The 20,894-nt window shown below is 42.5% G+C and overlaps 1 protein-coding gene across 1 annotated transcript in view; it reads right to left on the reverse strand.

The window, feature by feature from the left end:
• Positions 1–14,344, reverse strand: part of AGPAT5 (1-acylglycerol-3-phosphate O-acyltransferase 5) — a 35,375-nt gene extending 21,031 nt beyond the window's left edge. Inside the window, exons 1-4 of the mRNA XM_073000606.2 lie at positions 14,204–14,344; positions 13,596–13,932; positions 8,937–9,006; positions 7,947–8,062 (exon numbers count right to left, since the gene is read on the reverse strand). Coding sequence (XP_072856707.1) covers positions 7,947–8,062; positions 8,937–9,006; positions 13,596–13,814 — 405 coding nt within the window. The 5' untranslated portion in view covers positions 13,815–13,932; positions 14,204–14,344. The remainder of the gene's footprint in view (positions 1–7,946; positions 8,063–8,936; positions 9,007–13,595; positions 13,933–14,203) is intronic.
• Between the last annotated feature and the right edge of the window lie 6,550 nt (positions 14,345–20,894).

Below are 20,894 nucleotides of genomic sequence, written 5' to 3' on the forward strand. Positions count from 1 at the left end.
CACTATGCATCTTCTGACATTGAATCTTCTAGACAAATCTCTTCTAATGTTTGAAGTTGTTTTGCTTCTAGAATGTTACTTTAACTAGGAAACATCCTTTCCCGTGCAAATCTTCCTATGCAAATCATGTGCTCACGTGAATGCAGTCTATCAGCTTGTCAAGACAACACAGGGTAGTCTTTCCCCCCCTCCTCCCACCTCTTTAAAGCTTTGTTTTGTTGAAAGAATACAGTACAACTATAGATCTTGTATTGACAAATAAACAAATGTATACAGAAAGACCAGTAACAGAACAATCTATTATTTTCCCAGAATGACATGAGGTAAGTTTGAGGTTTGCAGAGTTTTAAAAAACTGAGGAAAACTCCCAAGAGGAAATCCCTTTTAAAACAACAGACTGACTTAGAAAGCAAAAACACTCTGACACGTGGAATTGGGGATAATTGAATGCAGTAGTTGAGAAACAGAAAAAAGTAAGAGAAGGGAAAAGAGTAGCATGTCTAAAATAGAAATGAAAATGGTATGCAGAACATTTTCATTACCTGCATATTTCAAAATGTCCTCAGGGACAGAAGTGTGAGCTATCCATAGAAATCCATGGAGAAGCAGAGTTTCATTTTCTGGAAGAGCCCCTCCCCCCACAACAAATCCTCAAACTTTGTAGGGAGAAATCCCTCAGACTGCCCTACAGCCTACTGAGCATGATCAGCACTATGGCACATTACATGGATGAAAATCTGAAAAGAGAAAAGGAAGGAAGAAAGGAAGGAAGGAAGGAAGGAAGGAAGGAAGGAAGGAAGGAAGGAAGGACTGGGACCATAAGCAGAAGCACTTCAATGTGAACACTTTATGGCAGTGTTAAGTTTCTTCTAACACTGAGCAAATTCTTGGTGTCTTTACATAGCCTCAGCCATGCCACTCACATTTAAGAAAGAGGTATCTGCAGTCTGAATGCAATGGTAGGTCTGGTGTGACTCTCCCAAGCAAAAAAGGCACTTGGCGTGGCCATCAGAAAGTGGTATTTTGTTATCACAAGAAACTGAAAGGGGAGCTTTGGCACCAAGGTATTTATATGAGGGGGAGGGGCCTTATTCTAATATGTTTTTTGCTACAGCAGAAGCTCTGGAATTTTCTGAAGAGGCTCCGCGCAGGCGTGGATCACCCAGGGTGTGATTCACAGAGGCCATGAAGAAGAACTGAATATGCCCAGTATATACCGACAGCATGCATGTGTGTGAGGGAACAGAAAACCAAGGGGACACGAGAAGGGAACACACTGGCTGAGTCTCAGGAAAGAAGCAATGTACCTTCACATTCTGTATTCCTATAAAGGGCACAAAAATTAAAGAAAAACTTGCCTTTTGTTAATCCTAAACTATCATACACTTCAAGTGAAGAAAACCGTTTTCTTCATACTTTCAGAAGAAACATTTGCATTTTACATGTGTAACACATCAATTAATTTAAACAAAGCTGTAACCTTTAAAAATTTATGGCAACCAAATTTTTTGTTCCCTCATCTCTGGTTTGGACAACAACCCTGATCGCTTCTCTCTTTTGAGTCAGCATGCTGAACCATCTGTCTTTGTTTTGTAATCCTCATATTAATGGCACCTACACTATATACTTCTTATACAGAAAACCCATGAATTTGACAAAGTGCCTATTGATCCCACATAACAAAAAGGGGTAGTCCACTGAAACTTTTTCTGATCTGCCTGCATGCAGTTTAAGATCTTTTCCACAAAGGTACTTATATATTTTAAAGTTATAATTCTACACATTTATTAAGAAATTAATTCTATTACAATCAACTAGAGTTGCTTCCAAGTAAACATATTTAAAATGAAACAACAGTTTTTTAAACATCATGTTGAGAAAATGTTATCTTGCGCATATTAACCTTTTTCTTATTCAGGTGTGTTGCATATGCAGGAATTTCTTGGGAAGCGATGTCAAAGTTGTGTACCAAAATATATCTATTCAGCAGTCTATTAGTAATCCTTCTCCAGTGGATTGAAGGATTAATTTGCAGACTAAATCAAAACACACATACACAAACACACACCACGTGAGTTTTCTAGCATGTTTTCCTAGAACTTGTGTTCTGCTCTCTGCATATTCAGAACGTATACATACTCTCCACAACAGGATGTTTATTTGAGGTAGGAAATATGCATTCCATCAGAATTCTGTAATTGTCACTGGAAAGTTTTTGGTGTGAGTTACATCACTGACGCAGCATCAACAGGAAGAGAAGGAAGTGTTTCATGTTTTTGCAGGATTTGGCATGATACAGAACAAAAAAAATACCTGTCAGCTGGCACCACCATTGCTGGTTATCCTTCTCAATGATTTAACACTTTTCTTAAAAATCCATGTGTCATCACTGACAGATCATCACGTGTGGTGGTCAGACAATTCTTGTATTTGCCACCCTCAAGACAGCACGAAAAATATTCAGGTTTGTTTTTTTCCCCCACACTCAAACATCATGTCCTAAAGGAAACTCCAGCCTGGAATCATATTATCATCCTGTGGGAATGGACTGTTCAAACAGGGCAGTACTCAGGAAGCTAACTCCAGGAAAAACCCAGGCGAAATGACCTTGAACCTGTAAGGGGAGCAAACAAAATAAACTCAGAGGCCACTAATGGAATTACTTATTGTGGCTGCAGAGGTGTGTGTGTGGGAAAATACATCTGGTCCTAGGAACCCTGTCAGGTAACAAAGTCCTGCTAGGAGTTCTTTACACTCTTTCAAGACCATGAGGGGCCCCAGACTGGCCCCAAACACTGTGAAGTGAGCCCACCATTGCTGATGGCCAATGTGAGAGACAAGATGCTGTAGAGGCCTTTGGTCTTGTTCCATCGGTAACCTCACATCAAGAGGAGGACATTTTGGTCTGGTGGCCATAAATGCCTAATCCTGAAGACCATGCTTAATGCCTGCCTGCCTACACCTTTTTCTTTGAAAAGACGGGGGGGGGGCACACCTTATCTTTCTAATGGTTAAGAACATGTGAACATTGTGTGACTGCATTAAGAACTGAGCATCATAATCTGTCAGTGATGACTCATGGATGTTTAAATATGAAATCGTTGAAGATATACATACTAACTGGTGCCAGTTAAATTTTTTCCCATTGTTTCTTTTCCATGTCATGCCAATGTGAAATGGACACTTCAAAACATGTCAGTATTGCCTCCCACATGCCCTAGATGGCACACGGCTGACTTTCTGAACCATTTTTTTCCTCAAAACAGTTACCCATTTTGTGAGAGTGTGGGAGAGAAAGGCCAAAGGGTATAGGGGAAACATTTGATTCCCGGGGTGTGTGTTTGCATCGCAACCATGAACTTCATTTTGCCCACCATGCCTATTTGCTTTCCCTTCCCTTTTAGAAAAAATATTTCATGTAACAGTGTGCTGTTTTACGGTTGCAGAAGCAAGAAGGGCCTTCAAGCACATTTAAAACATGATGTATGCAGAATGACATACGTTCATGTGTGTATTTTTGGAGTGGGGGAAGTTAAATCCATGCTTCAAACCATATTCTATTTTAAAATGTGTAAATCCCACTCAGAATCTAAAGATCAACATTTTTTTTAAAGGGTTTGTTAAAAACAAATGAATTTAACAATATGTAGGGAGATGTTATAGAATACAGTATGTCTCTGTGGAAAGTAAACATCAGGTACCATCACAAAAAACTTGGCAGTTTTGGAAAGGAGAAGGGACTACAAAGATATAGCTCAAAATGTCCCGGGGTGGGAGAAGCATTGAATGATGGCAATAAGAATAATAGTGTATGAGAGGTATTATTTGTACCAATGATAATATTGCTGTGTTTATGGTTATCAATATAATTTTCTTTTGTATTTTATTTAAAAATTTTAGAAAGAATTTTCTGGATAAAAGAGATAAGCTGGATAGAAAACAAACAAATAATTGCAATACTTGCACTGAGAAAAACAGTAATGCAAAGAATGTCCTCTCTAGCATCTCTCCAATGAAAACAGCTTCAGTTCATCATTATGACTAACCTATAGTAAGGCCATCAATGTAATTCGTATCCTATTGTCTTTCAACTCACAGAAGAGAACTGAGGGTATGGCTACACAGTGGGGAAAATACCAAAAGATCTGCTGTGGAGTCACACCCAGGAAGTCGGGCTCCCTTGTGTGAATTCACTTTAGCAGACTACTCAGGCATCAGCAGAGAGAGGGGAGGAAACTGGCAATCAGTGTTGTGTGCAGCTTCTTAAGATAATTTTGGATTTGTGGGAGGCATGGATGCAGCAGAGCTAACTTAATTAGCTGCAAAGAAGTGCTGATTAGCCATTTCCTACTTGCTCCGTGCTGACTCTTCACTCTTTCTTCTTTGCGGTCTTAGGTGCCCGAACACAAGTAGTGCTAAGCTTTTTTTAAAAAAAGGAAAAGGGAATTGGAAAACAAGTAGACCCAGGCACCAAGTTTGGGGAAAAGAGGATGGAAACGGCAGCCAGTGTCCCATCTGAATGAACCCACTGCCTTGCTTCTCTTACTGTTGCTCTATCTGGGTAGAATGGGTTGAAACAGAAAGCTAAAAAAACCCTCCTTAGAAGGATCTGAGACTGTATGCGTCAGCACAAGTGAACTGATGCAAATGTATTTGCTGCAAAAAAATTAGAAGTCCTAGAAGTGGAGAAAAAAAAAACATGGATTAGCAGGGGAAAACTCTGGGCTGATCCACACTGGCTTGTACATTGTGTTGTCAAGTGAAAACAATGTGAATCTAATCATTCCAATCCTACAGTATTTCCTGTATTATCTACCAATGCAGTTGCCCCCTCAGGCACATCACCACATTCCACTTGCTAGGCAGAGGATCGTGATGGCTGAACAGTTGGTGCACACTGACAAGTAACCATGTGCCAATTGCTAACATTTCACAAGCTGCTCTGCCATACATATTGGCCAATTTTGCTCATACTGTTGTGGAGACACACCTGTTTGTTAGGCCTGCAGTCGTGTGCAGCTGATTGTCCATCCACATGGCCACCTGTTTCATAAAAACACTTTCCTCTGCAGAGGCAGTTGCCACAAGGAATAATCTAAAGCAGCCGCCACATCAATCCTATTTTGCATGCTCTAGCTTAACATTCAAATATCCAGGTCTTCAGCTGGAGGCAGCCAGAAAATAAACTCCTTCTACATGGAAATCATGAATTTGCTTTTATGTGGATCAGATGAATAATTACCAGCAGTTGCCAGAAACTTGGTCACCACCCAGAACACATCCACTGGAACCTTTCTAAGTGGCCTGCATGTGGAGGCTATAGTATCTGAACTGATCCTGTAGTATTTTCATGCATCAGTGGGGGAAAAAAACCTTACCAATTCTCACAGAAAACTAATAGCTTCAATGTCAATAAACCTGTGAAGGATCGCCCACCATGCTCTGAACCACACTGCAAGAGAGGGGTGACAAGTAGTGGATGAAAAGCCAACCATTTCATATCAAGATTAGATGCGGGGGTATTTGTATAAGCAGCTGTAGTTAACAAGGGTCCGCCCCCTGGGGCTGGACCATCCACTCATGTGTCTGCCAGCGGCGGCCCCTCTCTTCCTTCCAGTCACTCCTGGGGTCCTGCTCAACTAGCCGCTCCTGTCAATGGGAGGGAGGACGAGTCTCTCTGCAGGGCTGCTGAGTGACTAGCTGAGTGGCGCTCAAATACGAATGTGAATTCCCCCAACTCTAATCAAGATACACCCCTTTTCTTCCTGTCAATGCAAAACTCTACACGATCATCTCAACAGAGATGTTAAGGCATTTAAATATTGTCAATATGTACTTTCTGGCTACACTTTTGCAGCCAGCAACCGAATATTTCATAGCACACGTACTATAAGTGCACTTTGTGAGGACAGATGCAGAGAAATTAACACCTTCCAGACAGCTCTTCCTTTTTTTCCTCACTGTTTCTAAGAGAGGGCACCAACTGAGATATGGAACCACACTCACCTAATAGCAAACACTACCCCTTGTCTGCCCAAGATCTTCTGAGTCTCAACTACAGTGTTTATTGGAACCCAGTTCCATAATTTACTCTGAAGGCCTACTAGGATTAAATCCACATTAAGCTCAACTAGAGGAGAGAGAAAAAGGAAAGGGAATTATTTAGAAAGAGGACCTCTTCTTGGTCTACATTTTCATATAACCAAGACACTAGGCTTACAAACCATCAGGGGTGGATTTGATTTAAATTTTTAAAAATCTGATTTTTTGAACATTTTTAAAATTTAAATTATCATTTTTAAAATTTAAATTATGATGCAAATCACTTTGATTTTTTAAAAATCATTTTTATCCACCCTGCAACCTATTCACTTTTAGTGTCCACAGGCACCTCTTGATCTCCCTTTTCTTGACTTCCTGGAAGAGAAACCAACTTTCCTAATATCTTATGCATCATCCCTAAATCAGCTAGACTACTACCCAATGGATATAGGTAAGGTAGTATTTGCACTGACAGAATTTAAAAATCTGAAGATGATGAAAGTAACATTTGTTACACATTTTGATTAACCATGTGTTAACTTATAAATATACTATTTACAGTGCAATCCCACGTCTCCTCAAAAGTAAGTCTTGCCAAGTTCAATCCTATCTATTTTCCTAGACTTCCAAGGCACTTTATTCCCTGAGCTGCAATTCTTTACCTGAATACAAACCCCACCAAATGTGATGTAGTTCTGAGTAAACATGCTCAGGATTGTACTGTTAAGCATTCTAAAGAGTGGATGCTGTGTTCCTCGGCTGCAGCAAAAAGAAGAAACAATACTGTGACATCTTAAAAGACCAACACAATGGCCAAAATTATGTTGGCATAAATTTATGCTGTGCATGCCAGGTGATGCCACTGCTGGCAGTGATTTTCTGATATTAAAGGTGCCCCCCTCCCACTCCATCCGAAGGGTCCCAAAGGCTTCTTGAGGGAAGTTTTTAATGTGATCAGATTAAAGATTACGGTATCTGCCATTGGATGGTGATGTCATCTGGCCTGTATGGCATACAGTGGGGTCTTGACTTGAGAACTTAATCCGTATTGGAAGGTGGTTCTCAAGTCAAAAAGTCTGTAAGTCAGGTCTCCATTGACCTACAGTGCATTGAAAACCGATTAATCCCGTAACAGGCCGTTTTTGTTCCATTTTTGTTTTTTTCTGGTCTCTAAGTCAATTCTCAGTCAAACCTAAATTCTGCGGCCAGAGAAGTCTGTAACTCAAAAAGTCTGTAAGTCAAGCCGTCTGTAAGTCAAGGGTCCACTGTACATTTATGCTAACAGGATTCTAGCCATTTATTTTGGCACAAGTTTTCAAGGATTGCAGTTCACTTGATCGGGTGTATGAAGCGTTACACAGACATTGAAGTACATATGGCTGGAAGGAGAAGGGCAGGAAGTAATTTCTCCGTTTCCTTTCTTTTTGATTTGCATCTTTATATACCACTCCAACCATGTGCGGATATACAGCGGTAAATCAACGTGAAACTATGTCCTTGGTGACATGGGCTGCACTCCACAAAAATCTTACATCATTATAACATTCTTTTCTTAAGTCTCTAAAGTGCACAAGATGCTTTCATGTTTTTATTATTAAACTTGCAGGTCAGAAACCAGGTTTTACTGAATCTTAGCAGGTCTTGCCCCAGATACACATATTTTCAAACATCAAACCAGAATGTCTGCCACAAATACCCTCTTTACTGTATGATGCCGATGAAACCTACAAACATGAAAGGCAATTCAAAGTCCCTGATAAACATATTAGTAAGACATAATGAAGGTATTGCCACAGTCTTAAGCATGTTTTACTGAAACCAATGGGATTTACTCCTGCTTCAATATGTCTAAGATAGAATTTTGTCGAAAATAAGCACGTAATATGAAATGGGAATAGATTTACCTGAGCAAAATACCACCCGTACAAAGGAAGCCATTTTAACCCATCTTTCAAAACATATCGAACGTGCCCAAGAGCATTCTGCCTGATGGCCAGCATGTTGGCTATAATCCAGTCAACTGCAAATCCAAAACACAAAGTTGAGACCCATCAATCAATATCAAAACACTTCTAAAACCAATTCTTTGCATCTTTTGAGAAATCATGCTGTTGCTTATGAACATGAAGAGCGGGGGTTTTCCCACTGGCAACACAAGAGAAGCTCTTCTCGTTATCACACTCCTTTCCTTTCTTTTCCAGTAATTTAAAAATATCTACATTCCCAATTTATGTCTTAATTTTGAAATGTTACGAGCTTCAACTGCTATGAAGTCTGTCTTATAAAGCTGACAAATAATATCAGTTCTATTGACAACCTACTGTAGAATAGATCCATATTTTGAAAGATCAGCCTAAGATATCCCAAGACAATCATACATGTTAAAGAATGTTTTTAAAAGTTATATTAGAAAAACAAGAGCTTCAATGAATACTACAAACTGTTGTGGAAATTTGAACCAAGTTCAAAATGCATGTTTATTGTTGCTCTACAATACTTGGCAAGTCACAAACCGAAAGCCTTGTTAGTAAGGACAACCTTGTACTGTATATACAGTGTAGGTTTAATTAAGGAACATCTTTGCCTAGAACATGTTGTTGTGTACAACATGGATTCTCAATGCTGCACACTCCAAACAGAAGATTGTATCCCATGGTGATCCTATGTTGCCTTGGGTCCTTTTAAAGAGAAAGGTGGTGTAAAAATATTTTAAATAAAGAAATAATATGCTACTTGGAAGTGAAATATTTTTCCAGTTCTATTATCTTAATATAAAAGAGCCAAATATTCTAAACCTTGAAAATTTCAGTCTGAACAGCTGTATATTCACATGAAATTTCTTTATGTTTCTTTACTAAATAAACTCCTTGTAGATAAGGAAACTGTATACAAACCTGTACATTGATGGTTCGATATATATATCACATTCTCTTTAGTTTTTGGCAAATCACCATAAAGGATTATCTAGAAGTGGAAAAAAAAACAGATACATTGTTAGATGTATAATAATGAAGAACAAATACAAAATCCAGGAATCACAGTATTTACTGTAAACACTCTTTTCAAACAAAGGCTTAGTAAGTTCTATTTTTAAAACGAACTAAAGTTAGAAACAGGAATGCCATTTCTCCTCTTTCATCCCAGTGTTAACATAAACACTATGTAGCATTCTACTGAAATCAGCATAACCATGTATGAATGCAAGGGTCCATCTTAGCAATAAAATTGAGATGGGCAGGCAGAGTTTATTGTGTAAAAATGAGTTTTTTGAAAAAAATCAGTTTTTTGAAAAAATACTTCTTCATACTTTTTCTTATAAAAGGATAACACCTCTATGGTAGTGCCACAGATATTATTTTGCTATGTTCCTTTCCAAATTGAACAACAATTACTTTTTAAAAATAGAAATTTAAAATGTAAACTATATTTCCCAGTTTAAATTTGTTATGATTAAGGGGAGGATTTCTATAACATGTATTTTCCTCCCGGCAACTTAGGTTTGAACTGATGGGTGGGGGGCTGAACATGATTATGAGTAATCTGTTGAGAAAGACTACTCATAAATATGTTTGAACTTGGCTTATAGGTTCACATGTAGGTTACAAAGTAAATGTGAAGAGTCATAGAAATCCTAGTCATGATTTTTATTATGATATTGCTTGTACAACCCTAACTGTTGCTACTTTCAGAAGTATCAATGAACAGAGCTTTGTTATTATTACGGATATAGCAAGCAACAGTGTACTGTGTATGGTACTTGTTGAGAGAGATCACATTTAACCAAGCCTTTCTGAGTAGTGATTCAGGTTGGAGATCAAATCAGTTAAGTTTCAGAATGCAATCAAATCCATTCATGTTTTTCTCTTATACCTTATTGTACCTCCCGAAGCCACATTAAAGAAGCAGATAAAGGATGCTGTTTTAACTGTTTCTGTGTAACTACAGATGTACCAAAATCCAAGGACCAAATGTGGGCACAAATCAAAACATGAAGGCACAACAGCTGAAAATTCTGGATTACTGACAGCAAGCTGGTGCACACTGCTCGGCTGTGGTCCCACTCAGTTCTTACAGCCTATGGAATATTTGTTTAAACATAAACAATATCTAGTAGAGTTTGAACTCAACACTCCTGCCTGATTATCAAGTCAGAGGTCTGAAGGTGGCTGATGGAAACTATTCTGTCAGAGAAATACTGTACCTTGATTCAGATATTTGTTAAGTTGTATGCTTTCCCATCCAGCTAAGCTTTACGTTAGTGGCTCCTGTTTTCAGGAGGCAATAAGCATGAATGATCAGGCATGATGCACGTGCTTACAACTGATAAGTTGAATTATCAGCAAATAGCATTCTGCAAGAACAGAGTCACGCAGTTGGAATGACAAATTTGGAGGGACGTCTTATGCCCTGATAACTTGTTTGCCTACAGCCCCCTTCACTTCTAGTCAATGTAAGCAATAGTAAGGAATCTGTACTATCCAGCAAGACCTGTAGAGCTGCTGGCTTCCTACCTGTAATGCAGCATCTCTTTAAAAAGAACCATACATCCAATTATGAAATCCTTTTGTACAAATGAAAAACCTTTTCCACACTATCCATGCAGGAGAATATGTATTTTATACATGTTTAAATAAAACAAATGGTGTAAATAAAAGATCCAACTAAGCATATTTTTTTCCTGGTAAACTTGATTGGAGATGACGACAATGATGATGAGTGGAAAAAAGCTAATTTTGAATGCAAAAGGACAAAAACCTGGAAAATATTAGGCTTTGTTTATGAATGAGGGGAAAGGGATGAAGGTAACTGAAGTACAAAATTGTACAGGATAACAGGATGCAGAAACCTTTGACCTGTTGGACATTAATTTCATTCATGCCTGGTTAATGAATGGATCATCTGACATCTGTATGATTGCTTTACTGAACAGAATTCAAAGCATCTGCCTGTTGGAAATGGGCAGTGGTTCCTAAACACATTTGCCTAATCATATCTGCTCAACAATTTAGTATTACTGATTTCAGTGGAACTTCCAAAATCGCCTATTTAAAGGCCAGTGGACATTATCTTATTGCCAGTCCCAACTAAGAGTTGACACGTTTAATCAATTGTTCAATGGCAAGTAAAAACAACCTTATGTCAAAAGAGTGATGGAAAACAAAGGATGCGGAAGCTTTGGCTCACAGATGTTTTGATCACATCCTGGCATCTCCAGCCACGGGACAACAACTTCTGTAAGGTCATGGGGTCCCCTCTTGTTTTAAGTAGTCTGTATGAATAATTACACCCTACAGGGCCTCAGCTAAGATATCTAGAGAGAGGTTGACCAAACCTGAAGCTAAAACTTTCTTCAATGCTTCCATAAAACCTGAAGGCCACTGTTTTTATTTTATTTTATTTTTTTGAAGACAGGAGGTAGGCCAATTAGTTCCAATACCTCAGTGTTCCAACATCTTACAGCTGTTCTCTGCTTCCAGCATCTGCTGCCTAAGGCAGCCACTTCACAGTGGCTAGTTGTAGAGTTGGCCTTGCAGTTAACAGGTCCAATGCTCACCACAGAGAGGAAGAATATGCAAGGAAGCAAGGACATGGCTGGTTCCTTGCAGGCCCCTGACTTCTTCTGGGCGGCAAAGTGGTCTGTCACACTGTTCTGAGAGAAATGGCAGGAAAACCTCCTCTTGGCGGTACAGTAGCAAGTACCAGGCTCTTCAGACTGAATCCAGTGTGCTATCCAAACAGTAGGGCAGTGGACAATGGAGGGATGACAGATGCTCCCCAGAATATGCCACTAGCTCTGCTAGTTTGCTTGGATTTGTGCTCTCTCTTCTCCCTGTGAGGCACTGTGATTAGGCTTTGCAGCCTCTGTCCACTGCCAGAGTGGCCACTGCCAGCTAGGGCACTCCTCAACACCACACTGCCCTGAGAAGGAAGACAAAGGTCAGCAAGGTGAATTGCAATTCCTTGCAGTTGGAGCTGCTTCTTTCATTTGCCTGCCTTTTCCCTCTGGGAGCAGAAATGACAATCAGGCCCCATCTTACATGACTACACGGCTAAGAGACTGTACGGGCAGCACATAACCCTCTGGGATGGGGACGCCCTGCAGTTGCCTCTGCTCCATCTTTTCAATCTTCTAGGTTGGAGGGGTAAGAGGTAGGCAGAGCACAGCCTTCCAGGTGTTGCTGGACTGCAACTCCTATCAGTCCTAACCAGCAATGGCGAAGAATGCCATTATGCGTTGGCTCAGGTGTTAAGATCATCAGGAGAGGTCTTAATCTTGAGCCCCCACTTTCACAGGTGTGTCTGATGGGCACATAGGAGAGTACTTTCTCTGTTGCTGCACCCAGACTCTGGAACTCCCGCCCACAGGAGGACAGACCGGCCCTGTCTTTCCAGGTTGGTCCTTGCTTCCTTCCGCAAACAGGCAAAGACCTTTCTCTTCAGGAGGCGCACCTTCCCTGAGTAACCAGCTACCTGTGTGTGATTTTTAGACAGACTGTTACGCATTGCTGCTTTGACTGGATTTTTAGTACTACTTGAGTTTTCCATTTTTGTGTTTTCCATTTCTCAGAGTGACATTTTTTAAAAATGTCATTAAAATGTACATTAAAAATGTACTTATTGTTCTTAGCTTTAATATTGCCTTTCAATGATGTAGGATGCCTCTTTGTATTTGTTGTTCCTAGATTTAAATATTGTCTTTTACTGATGTTAACCACCATTGTATCCTCATTGTTTTCAACTTTAAACACTGTCTTTCACTGTTGTAAGCCGCCTTGGGTCCTTTTCAAGGAGAAAGGCTGGAGACAAACATTTTAAATAAATAAATAAAATGCTGGGAGTTATAGTCAAACATCTGAAAGGGCGCACTTTGCCCACTTCTGTTCTAGGTGATGTGGACGGATGCCTCGAGCGCTGCCAGAAAGGACACTCCCATTTGAGGGGCCAATGAAGGCAAGCAAAGGAACCTCTCCAGTCACTGAGGTGGGTGGCCAGCCCCCAGGTTGTAAAAAGCACCTCTGCACAGACACCTGGACTTCCTCTCTCTCTCTAAGTCAGAGCTTCTTAGCCTCAAGAGGTTTTGAGGTTCCTGTCACAGAGACCCGGCACACGGAGGGGGGGGGGAATCCCAGCAACCCGCGTCCCAAATACCTGCAGGAGCCAAAGGTTGAGAAGCTGTGCTCTGGGCAACTAGGCAGGTGGGGCGGCCACCTGTTGTAGGGCGAGCAAGAGAATGGAGATTTCACTCAACCCAGCCACGACACCACAGTATTGGCACATGGATGGATAGACCTGTTCGAGACACCAAGATCCATCAGATACGTTTTGGGGGCCCGGGTCCGTTTACCCTAAGACAGGTATCCTGCCCATGCCTGCGTCCTGGGCATTTCCTAACTCTTCCCTTTTTCTGTTTTGCAATAAATAAAAAAAGGCACCCAAAACTACAGGAACAAAAGAGGAATCTGAAGTGGAGGAGGAGGAGGCGGCGGCACAGGACGAAGCTTGGAGGGTCCCCTGATGGCACGTTGGCCCCCCCACCCCAGCCCAAGCCTGACCTGGACGCCGGTGTAGTTCTCGAAGAAGAAGAGGACCATGCTCTGGTAGAGGGTGTAGAGCCGGTCGTCCACCTGGTGGTAGAAGCGGGCGGGCAGCAAGGCGGACAGGAGGCGCCAGGCTGTCCAGGCCAGCAGGTAGGTGGGCGCGGTGCCCATCATCACGGCGCCGGGCAGCACGTAGCGCATGGAGTAAGTGTGCAGCACCAGCGAGAGCAACATCTTCGCGCGCCCGCGCCCAGCGCTCCGCTGACTCGGGCGCTTATTTGGCGCGAGTCGCGCCGGCGCCGCCGCCTCCCTTCACCGGGGACAGCAGGAGCAGCCCCGCCAACGCCGCCACCTGAAGAAGGAAAGAGGAGAAGTGAACGAGGAAGAGGAGGAGGAGGAGGAAGAAGAAGAGGAGGCGGCGCCTCTTCTCCCGAGGAGGCAGCGGGCGGCTCCGGCTCTCAGGCGCCGCATGGCCCAGCAGGAAGCAGCATGGAGAGGCGAGCCCAGCCCGGGAAGCAGGCGGAGCTCGGTCCCCACCGGCACTTCCTTGCACAGTTGCCCTCGAGGGGAAAAAAAGCAGCAGCAGCAGCAGCGCCGCCTCCTCCTTCTTCCCCGTGACCTACCACCATGTTGGCCAGGCCGGAGGGAAGCTGGCAAGCAAACGGCGCCTGCGACAAGCCCGCGCCGCCCCGCTCGCCACCGCCGCCGCCGCCGCGCCGGGCTCCCGAGGAGACTTCCGGAGGCCGGGCGAGCGAGCAGGCGCTGGCCTCTGCCTCGGGCCAGCTGGTAGCCCTGCCCAGGAACTTGTTTTCCTCCTCCTCCTCCTCCCTCTTTGGCCCCTCCGGCGGCGGGGAAGTTCTCCTCTGGGGAGGCGGCCACCGGCGAGACTTCTCCTCGGGAAGGGAAGGACGGGCGGCGCTTCTCGGCGCAGGCACGGGGAAACGGGCTTTCTGGCCTGGGCAGATATTTTGCCGGCGTCGAATGTGTTTCCTGCCTCCCCTATTTGGAGTGAGAACGGTTAGAAAGACCAGTATGTTGTAGGTTCTGGACCCAACCAAGCTTGGGATTCTCCCCTGGAAGCAAAACCAAAGAAAAACCCACGAGGCAAGTGACGGAAGAGTCAGGAGAGAAGACAATAATGCTGGGAAAAGCTGAAGGCAACAGGAAAAGAGGAGGACTGAAGAAGGGGTGGACAGACTCCTTAAAAGAAGCCACAGCCTTGAGCTTACAACTCTGGCAGTTCAGGATAGGACTTTTGGAGGTCACCAGTCATGGGATTGCCATAAAGTTGGAGGCCGCTTGGCAGCACACCATGAAAACTCTAAAGTTGTGTCAAGCGAAAGACTGGGTCTCGGTTAAATGGGAGGGTGGAGTAACAAGGGGATAATTGTGGAAATGCAGGACAGACACCCACCTCAGGGCTCAGCCTTGACTTGCCCCTGCGTCCCAGCTGTCCCATGGTATTTGCACCTGTTCAGCACATAGCCATTTAGGAAGGGAAAGAAAGCCTGCATCTAGCATTTTGCTTAAGCCTGTGAGAATGGAAACAAACCTTTATTTATTTGTTTGTTTGTTCATTTGTTTATTTATTGGATTTCTATCCTGCCCATCTAGAGCAAAGGTCTACACTGGGCGGTTGAGATCTGATTGATACTCTTGAGATCCTCTGGGGGGTCTGGGGTAGGCAGGGTACAAATAATAAAAAAATTGAATCAGGTGGCACTAGAAAGGCCAACAAGTTTATGTAATACAAATTGTAGTGGACTGGGGGGGTGTCCCTTGCATCTGGCTGTGAAAGCTCATACCAAATTAAGCTTTTAAGTTTATCAGTTGTCAGAAACCTCTGTGTTCATTGCAATGGACAGAAATAGCAAACCCTCCCTGGAAACGTCTGCTGGAATTCAATGTGAGTGACAACGCCTATCCTTAATAGCCACTTTTTCTTAATCTGGTGAAGCTGCGAAAGACAGAAACCAGACAAAAATGAGAGCATTCTTGCTGAATTGCCCCGTTACTACAACAACAAAAGCAATTTTAATGCAAATTATTTTGAGAATGATTAAGTGTCTGGGATTGCATGTATGAAGAAAATCACATTTCGACCTTTCTTGTGCTACGGATACCTAAGTAGCATAGTGGAGAGGATTACGGACCCAGGAGACCTGGGTTTGAATGCCATGGAAACTCACAGTTTGGCGGGGGGGTAGCACTATAAAACCACTCCATAAATATTTCACTTACCTTGAAAACTCTGTTATGGTTCTTACAGGTTCTGACCTGATGGAATCTAACACACACGGGTACCTGGATTGGAATATATGATGCTCAATACCTGACCTTGTGTTAGGACCATTATAGCTGTAGGAAGCTTCTTGGTTCTGTCCTCAAAACTGCAACTTAAAGAATAGGAAGTTGCAAAACTGCAACTTCCTGTGAAATATATTTCATAGGAAATACATTTGCCTGAGATCCCAGATAGGTTCTGCTTGTCAGAATAGACAATACTTAGGTAGATGGACAGTCTGATCTATTGTAGGGTCACTCTCTCTTTTCTCTGGGCCAGTTCCTGTCTTTCATTATAATATACATCACAGAAGTAGAGAACCCAGCTGTGAGCCATGCTGACCCTCCCATACATGGAGTTGACACCTAAGTCAATAACAGCAGGGATTATTGAATCAGGGGACGAGGAGTCAACGTTGAACAGATCAGCCAGCAGTTCATTTCCATCTCTCTTTCTCTTCTCCCCCCCCCCCAAATTAATGCCATGCAGCAGGGTGTTAAGAGTCTACTGTCTTCCTTAATGTTGGCCACCAAGTGGTTCTGAAACTTGAGGCCCAGAGAAGCGAGATCCTGTATGCCCTCAACAAGGACAAGGCACACACACTGTGTCAGTGAGCTTCCCTCTTGAGTGCTGGGATGTCCCCATCTGGTGCTGCTGCTTCTGAAGGTGGTGTAGTAGACAGTCTTTCTGGCATTATTGCCTCCAGTGCCACAACTGGGTTGGAGTTGGTTTCTTTTCAGTGGCATGGTAAGATGAAGGAGGGCCCCACCATGAGTGTCTCTCCCCTCAGTGATAGGATGGTAGGGAAGAAGATGAGGGTACTGATACTTGGGGTCCCTCTCCCTTAGGGACTCTAAGCTCCACCGGCTCCCCTGTCCAGTGGTCTTCCTTCACCATGTCATCCTACTCCCTGGGAGGCTTGGGTGAATCTCCCTCAATCTCCTCAGCTTGGAGAGTGTTCCCCTATTCTTCTTGAGAGTTCCCCCATTTAGTTATGAAACTTTTCATCACTGATACATGGGAAACTTTCAGGGACGAACACTATTATATCATAAAGTCAAGTCTTTGGAAGCACAAAGTGTACTTCAGGCTGTTGTCTAGAGAAGGTAACAAATGAGAGTACTTCTAAGCATCAGAGCAGGTCTTGTCTATCTTCATGTCAACCTTGTCCTTGAAGTGCTGTTCTCCGGGAAAATTGATCGAGGAGTCAGCACACTTGCCTGTTCTTTTACTCACTGTCCGAAACAAGTGATAAAGGTAGTCTTTATCAGTTATGGGGAATTTAAAGCAGTAAAGAACTATGGAGCTGGAAAATGAAAGTCTTATGTCCTAGTAGAGTATAGATGCAAAATTAAGAGAAAAAGGGAAAGGTGAGTGACATTTATATTGATGCATGTGTGTGTATGTAAATCTGGGTAGAAGAAGGACCATCTCTCATACTGTATTCTCTTAACAGCATAGAGCAATTCAGACTTGTAACTCCATTTTATGTTACGAGGGAAGGCATGATGTAGCTTGTAGAGACTCCTTTGCAACATTGTGGGGAGAAGAGGATGTGTATAGAAGACTCTTGGATTCAGAACTTTTTCCACCCTCCCAATATATATGGGAAATTGCAAAGCTGAGAAATAGGATGCGGTGGGTTTACTGGATAAGCCCAGGTCCACTGTTTTATCTTCTCATCACTGTTGGTGTTTAAAGGCTGAAGATCCACATAGGACTAGTGCAATTACTTCATCTTTTCAACTAATGTAATGGAGGGCAAGACCAGAGAGTGCCAAGAGGCTTGAATAAGTATTTAAAACATTTTGCTACTAATGCTAAAAGGTTTAGTTTAGTAGTAGGCATCCTTCAGTCTCGAGAGACTGTGGTAACATGCTATGAATTGAGGTCTTGGAACAGTGTCTAGTGTGGCTGAGAAGGCCAATTTGAGAGTGACAATCCCTTCCACACTGAGGACAAATACAATCTGTCCCCTGTCCAGCTCCCTGATTTTGCTGGTTTTGTGACTTCCTCTTTGCCTTGGCCTGCTGGAGAAGTGTCTCTTTAAATTGGGAGAGTCCATGATGCACCGCCTGCCTCCAGGCTGAGCACCTCAGATGTCAAGCCTTCCCATCTGTCGAGGTCCATTCCTAAGGCCTTAAGATCCCGCTTGCAGATGTCCTTGTATTGCAGCTGTGGTCTCCCTCTGGGGCGCTTTCCCTGCACTAATTCTCCATACAGGAGATCTTTTGGAATCTGTCAGCCATTCTCACGAGATGCCTGAGCCAACATAGACGTCACTGTTTCAGTAATGTATGCATGCTAAAAATTCCAGCTCATTCTAGGTTTAGTTTAGTTTATTATTATTATTACGGTCCATGACCAGCAAAAGACACTGAACATAATACAGGCTAAATTTATAAGGCAGCCACAACAGTAATGCAAAGGAAAAAAAGAGATAAAGGAAAGTTATATCTTAAAATAATTACCCATTAAATCTTTATGTGTCTTGCATGGAGCTGCAAGAATTTTTGCACAAATAAATGTTGAAAGGCAAAAATCACCCCAGACTTGTGTCGCAAGAGACAGAGAAAAGAAATAGTGGCTCAGTGACTCAACGAGGATGGAAAAATGATAACAAAGAAAAGGCAGACATGCTCAGTTCATACTTTAGCTTGGTCTTTTTCCATAAGATAGTCAGTGACCCTCCAGGTAAATGTCAGGTACAAATGGAGGGGACGTGATTGCATTTTAAAATTAATAAGCAAATAATCAAGTAATATCTTTTTATTTTAAATGAGTTCAGATTTTCAGGGCCTGATGGACTACACTGAAGAGTACTGAAGGATCAGTTACAAGAGGAGAGATACTTGCCCTGGTATTACTACAAGCGAGAAGGATCTTGGATTAGATGTAGAACACAAGCTGAATATGAGCCAACATGAGTGCAATGTGGCTGAAAAAAAAAAGAAAGAAAAAGGCAAATGCTATTTTAGGCTACATTAGTAGTAGTCTTAATCCCAGGACATTCTAGTTCCCTTGTATTCAGCATTGGTTAGGCCTCATCTTGAGTACTGTGTCCAGGACCTCAATATCTCTCTCCTATAAATCAACCACCCTTTTTATCTGCTCCTAATCTAATTAAAACATGAGAGCTCAAGACAAACTCATGCATTATATTGGAGAGCATCTGGGGTGTGTGTGTGGAGTGGAAAGTTGAAGTATTTTCTCACTGGTTTTTAATATATTTTTTACATTTACATTCCAGCTTTTCTTCCAGTGAGCTCAAGGCGATATTCATGTATGGCTACATGGGCTTGTTAAATAAGAGAAATGAGAGAGACTGCATGATTCACAGACCTCTGAGCACAGTCTTTTAGATTTTAAATGAAACAATGATAAATATTCTCACATAACATTTTGTTGAAGTGAAACAACAGTAAGGATTCTCAAGGAACATTTCAATGAAAGATTTCACTTTCTGTATTTCTAGCCCTACCCTTGATTTCTGTATATATACACCTATAATTTGGGATAACACTCCACGTACTGTATCTGATGAAATGGGCAGCAATTCACGAAAGCTTGCACTGTAAGAAACATGTTTATCTTTTAGGTGCCACAGGACTGATCTGTTGTGTGTTGCTGCAACAGACTGGCTTAGGAAATTGAGCATACAATGCTGATTTAACTTTTGCAACAGAAAAATGCATTTCCCTCTTCCTGCTTTCGGGTGGAACCTGCTATCACACCTTGGTGTATAAACTGCAATAACTGTTTAACTTGCTGCCCCAGGAAGATCATTCATCTGGCATTTTGCTTAATTCTGCATTTTCTGGATAATGCCAGCATGTGTGTATGTTTGTTTATATACCACCCTATTAATGTAAAGGGTGGTTTACATATAATACCAATATAGATGAATAGATGAAAAACAGAAATAATCCACAGAAAACAGATAATATACTTGTTTTTGACACACATGCCGTTAATGTTTGATAAGGCATATCCGATTCCACATCTGACTTAGGGTTTCAGGGAGCTGTAGTCCAAAGCTCCCAATCTAGACACACACTGTTCTGCTTCTATCTGTTGCTCCTACACAGACTGAAAAGTTGCCACCCCCTAAATAAAAATCTTAAAACTGCAGTTGTGTCCTCAATCTCAGCTACATCCATCTGCTGCTATCTTGGCCAAGATCAAAATTCCCTATGTTTTATGATGCCAGCCTCTGCCGAATGCTGAACTATATAGATTCCTGATACCTTTTCAACATTGGTCTGAATCACAACACTCCTGTTCAGGTGTTTCATCCTGAACTTGTGGAGAAAGGAGTGGGAGCATGGATCCATTTGAGTCCCTCTTTAATTATTTTTAGCATGCGGAACAGCTGCTTTAGAAACGGCATGCCATACTCCTCACCTGTTTTCAAGCTTTGAAGAGGAAGAATAGGAAGCCCAGCCCTGCTCTGTTCAACTTAGCATAGTTTGAGACTAGCTGAGTCAAGGAGGCCTTTAACTTAGAAGCATAGCCCTGATAACTAATGCGCTCTGCGTGGGGCTGCCTTTGAGGCTGCTGCGGAAACTACAGGTGGTGCAGAATGCTGCGGCCAGACTTCTCAGTGGTGTGAAAAAATATCAACATATTTCACCCACTCTGGCTGCACTGCATTGGCTGCCCATCTGATTCCGCATTGACTTCAAAGTGTTAATGCTTACGTACAAAGCCCTAAACGGCTTGGGGCCTCGTTACTTGGCGGAACGCCTTCTTCCGCCTAGTTCTACCCGTGTCACTTGCGCGAGTCAGGAGCTGAGGCTGAGGAGCCTAACGCCGAGGGAGGCCCGGAAAGAAAAGACAAGAAATCGGGCCTTCTCGGCGGTGGCTCCTCGCCTCTGGAATAACCTTCCCTCTGACATCCGCGCGGCTCCCTCACTGGGTACTTTTAAAAATCAATTAAAAACACTGATGTTCCGGCAGGCCTTCCCCTCAGTCAATCCCTGACCTTTCCTATTTTTTCCACCCTCTCCTTACTTTCGTTTCATTTTTTC

The sequence above is a fragment of the Pogona vitticeps genome, chromosome 1, assembly GCF_051106095.1.
Source record: "Pogona vitticeps strain Pit_001003342236 chromosome 1, PviZW2.1, whole genome shotgun sequence".
In the NCBI taxonomy this organism is placed as follows: Eukaryota; Metazoa; Chordata; class Lepidosauria; order Squamata; family Agamidae; genus Pogona; species Pogona vitticeps.